Genomic DNA, 17,002 nt, shown 5'->3' on the forward strand with positions numbered 1-17,002 from the left:
AGCCGCGCCGCAGCCCCGCCAGGGCCTGAGTGAGCGCGCCCTGCCCAATAGCCGCGAGGCGCCCGCGCTGCGCGCTCTCCATTGGCCGCGGTGCGGCGGCGGCGGCCCAATGGGCGCGCAGGAGCGTGAGGGGAAGCGCCATGCAGCGGGTGCCAGCCTCCCTTTGCGGAGCGCTCTGGTGCGGCGCGGACCAGCTCTGCTGCTGCTCCCTCCTCCTCCCACCATGGCGTTGCCCAGCAGTTGACGTTTGGCTTCTCCCCTTTCTACCTTCTCCTCTTTTTCCAGCCCCTTTCTTCCCCCCTGCCCCGGGTCCCGGCTCAGGCACGTAGGCGGCCGGTACCGGAGGCACCGGGGTCCCCCCCGCCCCTCAGGAACAGGCGGTAGGAGTCGGGCCGGGCGGCTGCCGGGCGCGCCATGAACATCATCATCGGCATCGGCGGGTGAGAGCCGCGGGGCGGGCCGGGGGAGGGGGGCAGCCCGCCAGGGGACTGGGCCCGGCCCGGGCCCGCATCCCCTCCCGGTGCCGCTGCCGCAATGGCGCGGGCGCGAAGCGGGGGTGGGGGCGGGGGGAGGCGGCCCGGCGCGCGCACGTGGCCCCGCCGCCCTTGCCGACGGCCGGGCGCTCTCCCCGCAGGGTCACCAACGGGGGCAAGACCACCCTCACCCGCAAGCTGATGCAGGCCCTGCCCAACTGCAGCGTGGTGCACCAGGATGACTTCTTCAAGGTGAGGCGCCCGCCCGGCCGCCCCCTGCAGGCCGGGGGGGCCCCCGCGTGCTTCCGGCCCCCGGGCGCCCCCACCCCCCCGGCGCCCCCGCCATGCTGGGCCGGGCCGGGGCCGGCCGTGCGGCCGGGGGGCTGAGCCTGCGCCATGTAGCCTGTCCCGAGGGCTCCCCGTTTCCCTGGAGCGCTGTGCGACGAGCTCGTGTCGGTGGGAAGATAGAGGAGCGGGCTGCTTTATCTGCGCCTCGTTACTGCTGCTTTTTATCGGCATGCAGAGCGACCCGGTGGAGGGTTAAGATTCCCCTTCCTAGCTGCAGGGGTCGGGTCTTGAATCTTGTTTTGAAATCGGTATCGAGCTTCCCAGTAGCTGTCCTGACCAAGCCGGTTTTTTTTTTTTTTCTTGTCGCTGTTTCAGCCCCAAGATGAAATAGAAGTTGAAGATGGGTTCAAACAGTACGATGGTAAGGCTTTGCTACAGTTATCAAAGTGTAACTCAAAAACTTTAGAGTATTTTGATCCTTGACGTGCACTGTTTCTACTGACTACCGCTAGATGATACTTAACTGCTGCTTAACGATGGTTGTCTGTTTTGTCTTAGTGATTAGTGCATTAGATATGGAAGCTATGATGAGTACCATAAATGCTTGGATAAAAAACCCAGTCAAGTTTGAACGTTCTCATGGGATCAACAACACACTGGATGCCCAGATCTTGCAAGATAAGGACGGAGGAGATGAAACAGTCCACATTCTTATAGTTGAAGGCTTCCTGCTTTACACCTACAGGTAATCAAACCTGCCTTCCTACATTTTGATTTTTACATGACGGGCAAGCATCCAACAGAATAAAAAGAGTTAACAGTTAAGAGTTCTGAACCAAGACTTAGTAGCTGGTATTGATCACGGCTGAGTTCAGGTGTCACAGGTCCAAAGATAGCCCTAGGTACAGGAAACAGGTGTAATTCCACCTTTCTGTTTCTTGCTACTAATCAGTCTAGCTGTAACCAAACATGTATCTCTTTCAGGCCGCTGATTGATGTATTCCACCATCGGTACTTTCTTTCCATTCCATATGAAGAGTGTAAAAGGAGAAGGAGGTAGGTCTTTGAGTTCCCTTGCTAGGCCAGTAACAACCTGCTCCGTTCAAGACTCGTTTTTCTAAAGCTTTTAGATAAGAAAGGATAAACACTAATGCAGCTGCTCTGTTACAAGCCTGTAGCTTCCCTCACCCAAACCCAAAAGCTTCCTACCAAGCTGTTGTGATTGTGAGAGTAATGCTCAGTTTCTGCACAGATTTTTCAATATGCTTTCTCCTTTTCCAGTTTTCCAGTGATAGTGCTGCCAGGTCTCTTAACTATCATGGGGTTTTCTATTTGGCCGTATTGTTGTACACATTAACTCTTCTTAATGCAAATGAAATGTGTTAAAACTTGAAGTTACATTTCAGAGGAATAAGCAGACAGCTATTTTACTAAAAAAGCTTTGCTGACGCTTTAAGAAAGAGGTGGTTCATCAATGTTAAGATCAGTCTGTCTTGGGAATCCTTTTTGTATCTTGAACACTTAGGACCTGCATGTCAAATTCCAACTTTTATGGGGTATCTTCATGTTTGCAGTTTATGCTGACTACTGACTTCTGATAAGCTCAGAAACTACACTGCAGGCAACAGGCTTAGGCTGCTGCGTAGACAAACTGAATGAGCTGTCATTTCCCTGAACTGTAAATAGACTATTCTTGAATAACAATGCCTTAACTTACAGCTCAAGGAATTACACTGTACCAGATCCACCTGGATTGTTTGATGGCCATGTTTGGCCAATGTATGTAAAGCACAGGAAGATAATGGAAGATCTTGGAGTTGATGTGGGTAAGTCTTTAATGACAAAAGCACTTTTGAAAGATCGCTTTGTGGGAGTGGTTTTCAAACCTGGGATAGTTGTGCTGGTTAGATGCATGAGAGGAGCTGGAGCAAGGGGATGCCGTATGTTTCTCTGATACCTGTCAAGTGCATGCTCTTTAAATTAGGATCTGGCAGTATTACAGAAACATTGAATTACAACTCTCTTACTTTAATTTCTTTTAAGTGCACTTGAATGGAACAAAATCAAAGGAGGAGCTGTTTAATGATGTGTATGGACAGATCCAGAATAAGATTGAAGAATTACTTAACATGCAGGTACGTATTCATGCTTATAACTACAACACAAAGATAACCCTTTTAAAAAAGGCTATGTTGAAAAAGCATGAAGCTGTAACTTCAAATACGTTCCTGTGTATCTTCCTGTTTAGAAGTAAGCTGTTGCTGCCGATTCTTGTGAGTGAAGATGATTCCTGTTTGCTCTGCGCTGTCTACCTGACTGCCACTAAAGTTCCAGCTTCTGTGAAGACTCTCAACTCTTAAATTCTTCAGTCTTCCCTTGAAACTTGACTTACATATGGTCATAATTAAAAAGCACTTCCCCCTTGTCTGTTAACTTCATTTGTGTTTCAGGCTAGTATATGGCCTCAGATGATCTGTTTTCTCCCAGTCTCCTGGGAATTCTTTTCACTGTGCTTTTAACCTGTGAGAGTAAAACATTATAGTGGAACTGATGTTAAATGGCACAACTCTTAGAGGTAGGAGAGAGTGTGTATGTATCTATACACATAACACTGCTTTGAGTTTTCAGTAACTTGTATGAATTTCTGTAATCCCTCGAGTCAGGCAGCAACTATGCCTCTTGATGATAACAGGATTTAATTATTCTGTTAAATCCCGTGCACACACAGATTTCAGATGCAGACAATCCAGTTTAAAGTGAGGGAGAAAATTTTATTTTATAAATATACAGCTTTAAAATCACTGATTTCTGTAGATTTCAGTAGTGTTCCATAGCTTAAGGCAAGTCCTGTGCATACACAGGAGTAGTCAAAGCTGTTGGCTTACATAGAAAAGCAGTAGAAGAGCACATGAAGGATTCATCCTTACAAGGGGGAAAAGTGAATATAGGACAAAAGCTTGATTAAAAAAAAAAAATAAATCAGTGGACGAGGTGGTCCAAGAGGGAAGATACCTATAGATCCATTGTAAGATCAGTCATTGTTCTTCAAAAGGGTTTGTTCCACACAAAAACAGCAGTTACTTCAAGCCCAGATGCATCAGCTTCCTGACAGGAGCTGGTCCTCCCCAGTATCCCCTAGACATGGAGAAAGTTGTTTTGTCAAGTTTTATGGCTATACTATTAAAGTAGGGTTTGGGGGGGTGGTGAGGTGGTGGTGTTTTTGTTTTCCTGCTGGAAGATGCCATACTTGCTAAGAGGGGTCTGTTTTGGAGAATCTTTGTTTCAGTGCGGTTGTCAGTTGGGTAAGGGATTCCCTTCTGTGCAATTCAACTCGGCTAGTAACGGGTTCAAGCAGAACAAAGTGCCCAAAAAGTAAAGGTCTTAGTCTTGACTAAGAATGCACTTCTGTTTGCTTCTATTCTAGCAAGGAACTAAGCCAGAACAGTTATCTGTAACCTGGCTTCTTCCTGAGAGATCACAGCAGCTCTGCCTCCTCAGAACTGAAATACTTACTTAAGCAGCGCATTCCAGTAGAGAAAAGGCATCATATCGGCTTTCATGTGGTACATGGTTACTCTCTCCTTACTCTGGTCAATGGGAAAGGTCTCCAAGGGCTGAGCGTTGTAGTCAAATTCTGCTAGAATCACCTTGTTGTAGCCTGTTACTAGCGGGCAGGAAGTATATCCATCATACTGCAATGAAGAATATCCCCTTTCCATTAATTCAAGCAGAGTAAGTGCCAAAGTATTACAAGCCATGTGTTTAACGTATTTTGAAATGAGTTACGAAGACGTTTCTGCAGTTATAGCATTAATACCATTGAGTTTGGAAGGCTGCTAAGCCAATTACAGTTTAATAACCATAATACCAAGCCATTTTCTTTCCAACGCAGATTTGCTTAACAATATTGCTTAAATTAGAACTAATCTAGAACAATAGGGCTTTGTGTCATTAATTGCTGGTTATTACTGTAACCAGCAGAATAGGTGACCAGTAAGATCAGGATGAGAGGTGGTGCTGGCTTTTAACAGTCAGTATTTAAAAAGAACCTTGAACTAAGTTGCCAGAATTTCCAGAGGATCGCAGGAGTATGGATGATGACACTCAGGTTAGTGCCCCAAGGAATATTAATTCAGAAAATGAAAGCCAAGTCTCGAGAAGAAATTTGAACATAGTTACAGGCTTAACATTTTTTTTTATAGTACAAAACCTCAGTTTAACTCCTTAAAATTCAACATTGTGCAGATGTGTTAGGTTTGGAAGAGTTTTCCTGGAGCAGGGATTATACTAGTCAACAGTTTTATTCTAAATAAGTCACCCACACTGATTAAGAACTCGGACTAAGCCTTTCAACTTGTATCAACTCAGAAGTTAAGGAATTAAATAGGTACTATTTTTTAATAGCAGTATCAAAAATATGAATTGTACAACTCGATTACTATTATGACATACAGCATTTAGCCATTTAGTACCCCAGCTGCTGCTGCAAAGCCCTTCCTGCCTTCTGGTTCACATGGTTTAGCTGCTAGCAAGACTTCCTGCGTGAATGGAGAAAACATTCATGATAAAACAAGATCTGTAGGTACCTTTTTAGTTGGCAACTGGTTCTTCATAACCAGGGAAATAGTTTTATCAAGCACTCCAGACTGGGCAGCTATATAAGAAAGGAAAAAAAAAAGAATTAAGGCTTTGTTTCAGGTAACAATTATTGTAGTTACTAAGGCAAACACTACTACCCAGGCATTTGGTTGGATGATTCAGCTGTAATTGAACTTCAATGTCAAATCAGTTTGGAAAGTTTACAGTCCCAATTTTTTTTTAAAAAAATAATTTTGGAATAATGCTTTGGCCTTGCTGTTGTAACATGCTAAAGCTGAATGAAACTGGAGCTGTATGTTTTATTACACTTGCTCAGTCTTCCCAAACGCTATGCTTCTGGCACTGAAGTTTTGTTTCATTTTCAGTGCTGTAAGGGAAGTATTCGAGACCCACTTCCTGGAATAGTTGACTTAACATTCTTCACGTTACACCAATCAGATACCATATAGCCTTTCTTTTTTTCCATGCCCTTATTTGCCTTTTTTTTTTTTTTCAGTTGTGAGACAATATGTCTGAAGTGCTTTTATATTGGACTCTATGGCTACAAGTACAGAACATGTGACTTCCAATAGTGACTTATCAGCTGACACATATGCATGAGCTGCTAAGATAGAGCAGAAAGTTTTGTTACTGAATGATGACAGAATGCAAGGGCAGTATACTCATTTCATGCCATTCTGTGAACACAGAAAATAGAATTAGTTCATCTGTGAGGCATTTGGAACAAGAGGACTGTGGGTTAGTGGCACCAGCACAGTCTGTAGCTAATTAGTTGGCCCAGGAGACTTGGGTCTTTTTGAAAGCTGCAAATAATTGAAGTCAAGACCTCAGGAGTAACAAACTAAACAAAAAGCTTACTGTCACTCCCACACTTTTCATTAGACACACACACGCGTGCACAACCTTACCTACAGCTGCAGCAGTTTTTGATGTTGGAAGGTTGGTGCAGTCTCCAATACCAAATACATTAGGATACTTCTTATGTTGTAGAGTTTCTTTATCTACGTCCACCCAGCCAACTGCATCTGCGACAGGACTGTTGAGGAGTACATCAGGTGGCCCCATTGGGGGCGTGACATGAAGCATTTCATACTAGACAGGAGAAAAAGGCACTCAATAGCTAGTTTACAGGACCAGATCCTACCTGGGTTGATAGAAGGCAATAAGCGCAGTGGGGAGAGGGATTTTCTAGTCTGGGGTTTTTTTTAACAACACAAGTATATAGAATGAAAATCTGCTCTCAGATTTGAAGGGCATCCTTTTATTAACATGAACCTTATTCAGGCAAGTCCATTTAGACTGGCATAACACCAATTTGCCTTCTTCCATATACACCCGAGACATTCCCAAGTTATACTGATAAGGCATACAGGACTCCAAGCATGGTTTATTAAGTATTTTTTTTTCTTCCCTCCACCTTTGTTTCAAGCTTTTTAATCTTCTGCTAAAATTAGAGATGGTACTCTCAGGAGGAAACAGCAGAATTATTATAGCATGGCATACAATGAAGCAGATGTTGTTACAGCATGGCAGTTATGTTACAGTATACAAAGAAAAGAAATAGGACCAAACTAGAGGCCCAAAAGCTCCTGACCTGATGAACTTCAGTCACTCCGGGCTTGTCCAGGTTTTCAAACACAGCTTCCTGCTTGTCTGCTCGAACTTCTATAAGGTTGTGCTTATAGTTAACAGCAATATTCCTCTCCTTTATTATTTCAAGCAATGCATCAGCATACTTCTTAACACCAAAAATGACACCAAGTGAAGTGTTGAACATTATGTTTGCTTTGGAACGTATTCCTGTCTGCACAAAGAGATCAAATTAGCCTTTTCTATTAAGAAATGGCAACAAGCTAGCAGACAAAAGAACTACGCTGCACTACTGAAGAGCTGATAGAGCTATTAATGCAGTTCAATTATTAATGAGGTATTAACATTAGAATTAATGCATCTCAGATGCAGCTGTTCCACACCCTGTTAGAAGCTAGACAGGATCATCTTTGCCCTTTCTGAGCAAGGCCCTGAGGACACCCCACACAAACTGCTAGTGAGAAGGGGTGGCTGCAATTCACTGATGAACTGCTGCGTGCAGGTTAGACACTTGTAGCAGCTTAGCATTATACAGCTTTCTGAAACCTTCACTTCTGTGCATTATTCAGGTGCTTGCCCAGTAGATCGCTCATGAAACAAACACATATGAACCCTGACACTTCCACTTGAAGTTGTCTTTTGTTTCTACTAAGCTTACTTTAACAGCCCTGCTAAGACTCCTAATGCTGAGACAGCGTGCCACAACAAGCAAGCACAGCCGCTTTTCAGACCAGCAGAAGGACAAATGGCAACAGGTATTCAGTACGTAAAGTAACAAGAACTATTTAATTCCAGCCTGTGTTATTTTAGTCCACCACCTGAAGTTATAAATTAGGCTGAGAACAGTTGTATCTGTAGCTCACCAGAAGCACAGTAAGCAGTTCTTTCCTTACGGATTCCGAATTCTGCAAGTTTCTCCAGTATTAAATATAGGCTATTCATGTATGATTCAGTTAACTTCACTTGGTATACATCAATAATAAAAAAAAGCAATGCAGTCCCTTCAATAATTCTGAGTCACATTCCCCTTGTGTGGTTTTCATGTGTTGTAAAGATAATATGAACCCCTTAGGCTAAGCCTTCCTTCCAACTGGGAAACAAGTGGCAGAGAGAGTAAAATACTTACTTTTCTCCAGTAGGCCTCTGATAAATACATGATCTTCTGAGGAGCCCCTGCACACTTCACTGGAGTATTTGGGAAAGTGAAGATAGCATTTCCTTCCTTGAAATCTTGTAAAGCTTTCCATGTTTTCTCTACCGTATGAACCGAATAATTGGAACCTATTTTAGGGTGATGAAAACCCTCAGGCAAGCCTTTGATCTAAGAAAACGAAATTAAGGTTTAAAGTACAGATGGCAAAAATTTTGTCATCAACGCCAAATATTAAATGCAGACTCCACAAACAGCTATTTAGGAAGCCTCTAGCAAAAAGAAAGCCCATACTCACTTGCTAATTGGCATTTTTGAAAATATGCCTACCAATCAAACAGGTATTTCCATTAGAATTTAGTAGATGTACATTTATTGAAATTACTCTAGTCTGCAACATCTGTAGCATAAGTGTTCAGTACAGACCCAGAGCCAAGTTTTTGTAGACTAGTGCATGAAACTCCGAATAAGAATATATAAAGTCACTGCCACATCACTGTAAGTAAAAATCATGTTAAAAGGAAAAAAAAAGGCATTACGAAACTGTATAAGGCGAGTTAAACTTTTCAATAGTCAGTTGCAGATACCTGTATTTCCTACAGTTGTTTTGTTTAAACTCAGCTGTCTCCAATAATGATTTCCATACTACTCCTACTATGCCTGACCATCTGCTTGTGAGAAAGGCAGTAAAACCCATTTCAAACTAATGGCTTGCGGAAATTCTGTGAGAAAACGGGGTCATGTTACATGCACTAAAATGTGGTTGGAACATTACAGTCTACACCAGGAAGTATTCTGTCGGTGAAGAAAAATATGAGTAACCATCCCTCTTTTTAAACTGGTCACTTTCATTTCAGAGCCATACAAATCTGTTACGATGAATTTTATTCACTGTAGAGTAATAGTGATTAACTGTATCACATGCCTTCTACTAAACGCTGGATTTAGTTTTATCAGGTTGTACTGAAGAGTTCTATATGAAGACTGAGAGGGTCAGTGGACACAATGCAACTCCTCATTCCACTGGCCAAATCACCAGAATTTATCTGGTGTGACTATAGTTAACTAAGACTAGCTCTTGCTTTATGTATACCTTGGGAGCTTTTCAAAGAGATACTCAAATATATTTTCTGGTACTACATCATATTCAGGTCAGGTTAAAACCATGGGAGTCAAATCACTCAAACATCTTGCCTTTGTGTTTTCCTCCTGCTATATATTGCTTTGTCATTCTTGTGCCGCACAGTGGTATTAACGTTTTCCTCTGAGTGCCACTGTATGAAGTGTACAGCAAACCTAACAGACGGGAAGGGCCCCAGGGCCTATTTAAACACAAACGTGGTAACTCAGCTGGTTCCTTCTGAAGAGCATCCTTTAAGAAAGCTGAGGGTGGGTCAAATTAATTCTGCAGGACAGATTTTACTGACTGCTGTATGTTCCTCGCTTTTGTTTACATTAGAGAGGCTTCGGTCTACAGTCAGCATACCTTATTATCTCATTATTACAGGCTGCCTCTAAGTTCTAGATTTGACTTGCTGCCCTACCTGCTCATACTGCCATGGAGGTGCAACAAAGCAGTCTTAAAAGACCTTCCCAAGGGTAATTTGGGTTATTACATAGAGATCTGTGGAAGCAGTAAAGTCATTAGGCTGTCTTCTGGCTCTTTAATTTGTATTAGCGTTCAATATCTTGCAGTAAAAAAAAAAAAAAAAAAAAAAAAGAAGTGTACTGAAAAGCCATTTACTTTAGTCAATCATAAGGGTATGTGATGCCATTAAAACTAGTAAAAACATGATTACTGTAAAACAAATACCTTTTCATAATGCAGACTAATCCCAAGGGCAATTATCAGATACTTGTAAGATACCTGTTGTGTAAGGGGGGAAAAAAAAGGCATTTTAGACAATACCCAAAACATTACCTCAAAGCAAACTGAAGTTACCTGACAGCAAGAGTCACAAGGGAAGGAGATACAGGGAGCATTATTAATGCAAGTGTTAAGCTCTAAGAATAATTTATAGTTACCAACTGCATTAGGAGTTACACACACAGCCTTTGTTAGACACAAAACTAAGCATCTGGAACAAAGTATTCTGTCTTTTGTGTTCAGTTCATTATAAACAGGGAAAAGATTGTAATGATATTTTAAGCTGATGTTATTCTAACCTAGTTATCTATAACAATTTTTAGTAAAAACAGATTTTAGGATAAGTACTTCTCATAAGACTAGGTGGAATTTCCTGGCCTCCTAGATGTTGGAGGAAGGTCTTGCTCGATAGGCAGTTCCAAGAGGATCTGTAGGAGGTGGACAGACAACTCATGATATGGGATAAGAAACCAAGAATAACTTTTTACATTATTACCTTGATATCATTCTCCAGCCAGACACAGTTCTTATCCGGATCCAATGCTGTAACTCGAGATTTGATCCACTCAACACCTTTAGGCATCACGCTGCCTGTTGGACGTGCAGAGGTTGCCAGCTGCTTGGCACCACCACCAACCAGGGTCCACAATGGCTGATAGTAATGAGTCTGAAACAGGTGTTCAAATGGACATTTAAGAACTAAGCAACTTAAAGATGAAGGCACATCACACCAAATAGGAAGTGATGTGTTCTTAACATTACGTTATTCTTAACAAAAGAGTTTTGCGTGACAAAGCTGGAGGGGTGCACGCATCTCTACTGTGGAGCAACAAATTTCACGCAAAGCCTTCTAAAAGATGGCTAGTTGGCTTCCTCTCCACAGTTAAAAATATGTAGGGTTGGAGAGGGATGAGAATCAGACCAATCTGGTCACCTGTGTAAAACACTTATGCTTTTCAATGCTTTATAGCAAAGGAAGACTTACCTGACTTGGCTCAACAACAGCCACATTTCCTGCCCCCACTTTCCTCTTCATCCGAGCACTCATGGTGATTCCACCAGTGCCTCCACCCAGCACAAGTACTTCATAATAATCCTTGGCAGCACACCTGGCTGCTGTATGTAAGCCTAAGGAGCTCATCTTCTGCATTCTTGGTTTCAGCAGCCACGCACCAGGATGGAGACAGGAACAAGACACTACTCCAATTGCTGACATATCCCAGTAAGTGGGAAGCTGCAAGATAAAGAAAGGCACCAGTAACAATTATGGAAGGTAGAATTTATATGCCTGGATGAGTCCTCAAGGCAAGAATTATAATACTAAACCTTTGTTGCAGCTAAACCACTAATTTGGAAATGGACTGTAATCAATTTAAGAAAAAAAAAAAAAAAAAGTCAATCATGGCCTCTGCCAGGAAATTGAAATTTCATACAAGCAAATGAATTCTAACAAAGCATAAAAACATCTTCTGGTTATTGTGGCAGGAAACTGTATCTGACCCCATGCAATGCGTACACTGCAACTCCAGCTGTAATACTGCAGTCCTGAAGAGATTAGGACTGCAAAAAGGGACAAACATTCGCTAGGTGTTGTAGATCACTGAAATACTGAACAAGATAGCTGTGTGAACAAACCGGGTGCCATTCTGCTGACTGTAATACTAGTCAGCCAAATACATCCTAACGTTTGTATTTTAATGTTAGGATGTACCAGCACATGCACCCATCAGACATACCTGTTTTCTTAGTGCCTCTCAGGGATGCAAGCCGCTGGGGTAAGCATGCCGAGTTCTATGGTGCTTTGAGCAAAAGCACATGTGTTAGTCTGTTCTTGTGGAAGTAGTGAGCCCTAAGCCTGACAGGAAAACAAGGTTCAATGAAACAAGAGTCTACATATTCCTAGATCTGGGATCTTTGAGCATAACCACAATACTTGGTTCTCTGTCCATAGTCGCCTCTTAGCTTTTACATCAGCAAAGCAGCTGGAAACGGAGGTCAGAAACCCATGCTTATCCTCACTACAGCTGACCCTGTCACCCAACTAGTGACAGCCAGAACCCTAAAGCATGATATATCTTGACAATTGTAGCACTGTACACAGAATTGCATTATCTAGAAGCAGTCAAGGTTAACCGAAGTTTCCCTCCTGCTACAGTGAACAAGAACTTTCCCTGTTCTAAATCCATTGTTTGCACATGCTGAATATCAGTTTTTAGCTTTTCAACGATAAAACAAGTATAAACTTATTTTAATTCAGTTCCTTATTGCCACATTGCCAATAAAGAATGAGTAAGCATTACAACCTGAAAGGCAATTTAGGACAAGACCTTCCTGTGTTCTATATCTGCTCCCTTTGTTTAATTCCTTGAGTCATCAGGCAAGAACTCCAGCTTTTGCACTCAGAAAAGGTAGAACTCATTTATGGTACTTAGAGACAGGAGTTACAGAGGGAAAATCTCAGAGGTGTCCACTGTAAAAACAATTGTAATCGTTTTGTTTTGCAGAAAGTTTCAAAGGTTCAGACATACTCTTCCCATCCTCCTCCCCATGCAAAACAAAACCACCAACTCTAGAACCAGTTAGTTTCACTTTAGAAGGCTGTTTATTAACTCTCTAGTGCAGGGAGTTATTTAAAGACATGCACAGACTGCTCAAGCAAGGGAAGGAAGTTATTCTATCCCCAGAAACAGAAGTTACCTGATGGAGATGTGTCCTGCTTTCTCCAAGTCAGACAGACATTCGTTGTGAAGGGTAAGTTTTGCAACTTCCGTGCACAGGACAGTTTGAAGAGGGACGTCCTGTTTCCGGAAGCTTGCGAGCACAGGATTTTGCTTTGGGTTTTATTAAACACACAGAACAGGCACAGTGGCCTGCTGGTTAACACCACACAGCACAGCCGGACCAGGAGAACAAGACCTCATTTTTGTAATGCTAACTAAGGAATAATTACCTTCTCTGACCGTACAGATTTTGAAGTAAGCATGCTTATAAGCACACACAAAATGTACCTTAACTAACAGCAGCCTAATTGATGAGAATGCCGTATTACATTGCTTTTAAGTTGTTTCAGAGTATACAGAAACAAACAAGTGTCATTTGTGGACAGTTGTTTTAAAAAGAACAGCAAAATCCTTCATGTCCCAGAATCACAGGATGGTCGGGGCTGGAAGGAACCTCTGGAAACCATCTAGTCCAATCCCCTGATAAAGCAGCTTCACCTAGAACAGGTTGCACAGAATGGCATCCCGGTAGGTTTTGAGTGGCTCCAGAGAAGGAGACTCCACAACCTGTTCAGGACAGCCTGTTCCAGTGCTCTGTCGCCCTCAAAAAAAAGTTTTTGCTCGTATTCAGAAGGAACTTCTTGTGTTTCAGTTTTTGCTCATTGCCCCTTGTCATGTCACTGGTCACCACTGGAAAGAACCCAGTCCCATCCTCCTGACACTCACCCTTAGGATATTTGTAGACATTGCTATGATCCCTTCTCAGTCTTCTCCAGGCTGAACAGGCCCAGCTCCCTCAGCCTTTCCTCATAAAGGAGATGCTCCGGTCCCCTCATCACCTTCGTAGCCCTTCACTGGACCCTCTCCAGGAGTCCCCCGTCTCTCTTGAACAGGGGAGCCCAGGACTGGACACAGCGCTCCAGCTGCGGCCGCACCAGAGCAGACAACCTGTCAGCCACGCTCCTCCTAACGCACCCCAGGATCCCGTTGGCCTCCTTGGCCACCAGGGCATGCTGCTGGCTCATGGGCAACTTGCTGCCCACCAGCACCCCCATGTCCTTCTCCACAGAGCTGCCCTCCAGCAGGTCAGCCCTGCGCCTGTCCTGGTGCGTGGGGCTGTTCCTCCCCCGGTGCAGGACCCTACACCGGCCTTTGCTGAACTTCATGGGGTTCCTCTCCACCAACCCTCCAGCCTGCCCAGGTCTCGCTGAAGGGGCAGCGCAGCCTCTGGTGCATCAGCCGCTCCTCCCCGTTTTGTGTCATCCCAAACCTGCTGAGGGTGCACTGTCCATCAGCCAGGTCAGTGATATTAAACTCTCAAGTTTGACAGCAGCTGCATGACTGAGTCTGCCAACAGCACACCAGCCCTCTGCTCTGGGCACCGGAGATAAAGGAGCAGGGGAATTACAGAACAGAAATGAAGGCAAAGGGGAAAATTCACGGTTTGATTGCTGAACCGAGCTGAAACTTTACGCTTTTACACGACCATTTTAACACACTGCACACTTACCCATGGCCCTGTAAACTACTCAAAACATGACGGTCGGTATTAGCCTTATATAGTGCAAAACCCCTAGACTGACGACTTCATTGCGCCACTTTACAATCTATTGCAGGGAGTTAGAACAAGTCAAGTTAGAAAAACCTTACTAGCAGGAGTAAAGATCACCGCGACCGCCCGCTGAACAGCCGGCCGCAGATTAACAGATCAACATCCCCGCGCAGGGACAGGGCCAGCAGCCCCCGCCCGGGGCGGCACACAGGGGCCGGGCAGCGCTTCCCGCCGGCGACCCCCGCCCCGCCGCCCCCGGCCGCAGGTGCCCGCTCCGGCGGGCAGCCCCACAGCGGCGGCGCTGCCCCGGCCGCGCTCGGCCCGCAGGCTGCCCCGGCCCAGAGCCGCCCCCGCCGCGGCCCGTCCCCCGGGGCGAACCGGGACCCCCGCTCCCTCCCGGCAGGGCGCCCCCCGCTCCCGCCAGCGCCCCGCACTCGCCTGCCTGCTGCGCCGCGGAGAAGGGCGGGGGAAGGGCCCGCCGCCGCCCCGTGCGCGATAAGCGCCGGGCGCTGCCAGCGGGCGCGGCGGGGCGGAGCGGAGCGCGGCGGCGCCAGGTGCTGCCCGGCGGCGGGCAAAGGCCGCGGGTCGGCCCGGGGGGGGGGAGCTGCGGGCCGGCCCGGGCTGGGGGGGGGAGCTGCGGGCCGGCCCGCCCCTGTGGTACCGCCCGCCGGGCGCCGCGGGACCCCCCAGTGCCGCCCGCCCTCGCGTAGCGGGCCGGTGGCGTCTAACGGCGAACGCCGGCGGCGGCACCCAGCAGCAGGCTGAACGCAGCGTCGCGGCTGCTCCTCCTGAGGGTTTGGGCTAATTTTTATTCCCTCCCCCACCCCTCCCCAACTGTCCTTCCATCTTCAAACCAATTGCTCTTCCTCCTTGCCACCTCAAAAATCAAGCCTGGAGTCCCACCACGTTAAAATAAAAATAAATATGAAGGAACAAACCGAAGTCAAACAGAGCCCTAAGCTGTAATCAGGCTGTGCCTCCCCTGGGCGCACGGAGAAAGGGGGCCCTGCCAGCCGGGCAGGCAGAGCGCAGGGTGGCCGTCCCTCATTCCTGCTCAGCTCACTTAGCCCACTGCTGAGCCAAGCTTTCAAATGTTTTTCCCAGAAACTTTATAGGGCCTCTGATTTATGGCATGGTGACAGCACAAAGTAATAACAGCTGTTAATCCACTAAGTTATGTTTGTCAAGCCAAAAAAAAAAAAGTCACATGAAGATCAGTGCTGAAAGTAACATACACTGACAAAATTCCTTGTGCCAACTCACATGCATCAAGCAACCAACAGATCCAAACCACACGTCAGGCCTTCCTTCTCGGGTTCACCTCTCCCCTCTTGGCACAAAGTTTCTGTGGAGGTAAAACTGCTCAGCCGATACACAGCCAGCTACGGAAAGTTATAAAGAAAGGGGGGAAGGTGCTGAGGAGTTCTGTGGGAAGATACCACGAGGCTGTTCCGCTGTCTGCATGCCACAGAAGCAGAAGGGAATGATGTTCTGCGGGGTGCCCATCCAAAAAGCAGCACGCGTCAGTCCCCTAGAGCATGCAGGCACACACGCTGCAGTCGTGCCCTGCGCTTCCCAACAAGAACAGTTTCTCTGTTCCAGCTCCACAGTTGCCATTCGTTCAGCACAAGTGCACTGCCACCCCTCACAGCCGGCCAGTGGCAAACTGGCTAATACGCGTCGCTTGCCTGTGCACTTGTCTTATGCTTTGTGTTCCTTTGAGTTTCCATTTGTAGAAAAGAAGCTTCAGTTGCTCCTCTGAACTTACAGCTGAAGGAAAATAATCATAAAGTCAAGCCTGACAATTTACCTCTGTTCTCACAGACGTTCCCTGCCAGGTACAGAGGTTGTCAGAAATGTGGCCACATCACTCAACATCTGAATTAGAACGACTCATTTTTCCTGCTTGTAAACACCCACGCTATTATTTCCCATCAGTGGCTGTTCTCACAGAAATACACAAAGTCAGTCCAAGAAGCAGTTTAGCAAAAGGTATCATGAATTTCGACAGAATACAAGTTACCTTTTCAGAGGAACTTCTCAGTATTTAGTACTTCCATACATGTCTGTGAGGCTTTTGTAATGCTTTCCACAGCTATGCAGAACCAGCTACACCAGGCTAAAATGTGTAAACATAATAAAAGTAAGAACGCCCAAAGTCAAAAGGTCTCCAAAACAAAGCATTTTTTTCCTGTTGCTTGCACAAGACTTGGCCCATCTAATACTCATCCCACAGAAGATCTGCACAACATTTATTCTACACAAAACCACTGTCACATAAACAAGGCCTCCCTCCCAATCTTCATCTAATGCCTTCCCTTTTCGCACTTTCTGAGTGCATCTGAAAACAAAACGCTAATACAAGTGCTTTTGTAAGTTTTGAAAGTTTCTAGATCCGGACCCCTGCCAAACCCTGATCTAAACTCAGCTGCATATTTGGCTGGCGCCAGCCAGGAAGTCCCACCCAGATCCATTTAGCATCGGTCACTCACTTCAGGATGACCTATACCAAAACCACAACCCCTACAGTAGCTGTAACCTAGTGACCACTGGCACCTTGACATCTGAAATCATCAGGTCACCTGTAAGCAGCAACCCTAAACCTTAATCTAGTGGTCTTCTTCTATAGATAGAAAAATAGCAAAGTAGTTAAATTTGAATTTAAAAAAAACCCAACACACTTATTAGATCAATAATTATTAATAAATCACTTCTGGTGACAGTGCATTCCCATGCAGAGGCAAAGGCTCGTTTTTCAAAGCT

At 45.3% G+C, this 17,002-nt stretch overlaps 2 protein-coding genes across 4 annotated transcripts; one reads left to right on the forward strand and one right to left on the reverse strand.

Moving 5' to 3' along the window:
* The first annotated feature begins 145 nt into the window (after positions 1–145).
* On the forward strand, positions 146–3,199 carry LOC102055363 (nicotinamide riboside kinase 2-like). Its single transcript, XM_055715602.1, has 8 exons — positions 146–440; positions 635–725; positions 1,137–1,182; positions 1,320–1,506; positions 1,746–1,817; positions 2,481–2,587; positions 2,805–2,896; positions 3,010–3,199. The coding sequence occupies exons 1-8, from the start codon at positions 415–417 to the stop codon at positions 3,013–3,015; spliced, it is 627 nt and encodes a 208-aa protein (XP_055571577.1). The 5' UTR covers positions 146–414; the 3' UTR covers positions 3,016–3,199.
* A 312-nt stretch (positions 3,200–3,511) lies between these two features.
* On the reverse strand, positions 3,512–15,201 carry SQOR (sulfide quinone oxidoreductase). 3 transcript variants are annotated; one of them, XM_027801132.2, is made up of 11 exons: positions 12,665–14,410; positions 11,704–11,822; positions 10,953–11,201; positions 10,464–10,634; positions 9,914–9,967; positions 8,077–8,271; positions 6,955–7,164; positions 6,269–6,452; positions 5,348–5,415; positions 4,275–4,453; positions 3,512–3,896 (listed from the first exon to the last, which is right to left on the reverse strand). In XM_027801132.2, exons 3-11 carry the CDS (start codon positions 11,181–11,183, stop codon positions 3,839–3,841), a joined length of 1,350 nt encoding a protein of 449 aa, XP_027656933.1. In that variant the 5' UTR covers positions 11,184–11,201; positions 11,704–11,822; positions 12,665–14,410; the 3' UTR covers positions 3,512–3,838. The 3 variants fall into 3 exon arrangements, with proteins under 3 accessions (XP_027656933.1, XP_055571570.1, XP_005436309.1); XM_055715595.1 differs by lacking the exons at positions 11,704–11,822; positions 12,665–14,410 and adding an exon at positions 15,178–15,201; XM_005436252.4 differs by lacking the exon at positions 11,704–11,822 and having other exon boundaries at positions 12,665–14,408.
* Between the last annotated feature and the right edge of the window lie 1,801 nt (positions 15,202–17,002).

This window comes from Falco cherrug, chromosome 7 (assembly GCF_023634085.1).
Source record: "Falco cherrug isolate bFalChe1 chromosome 7, bFalChe1.pri, whole genome shotgun sequence".
In the NCBI taxonomy this organism is placed as follows: Eukaryota; Metazoa; Chordata; class Aves; order Falconiformes; family Falconidae; genus Falco; species Falco cherrug.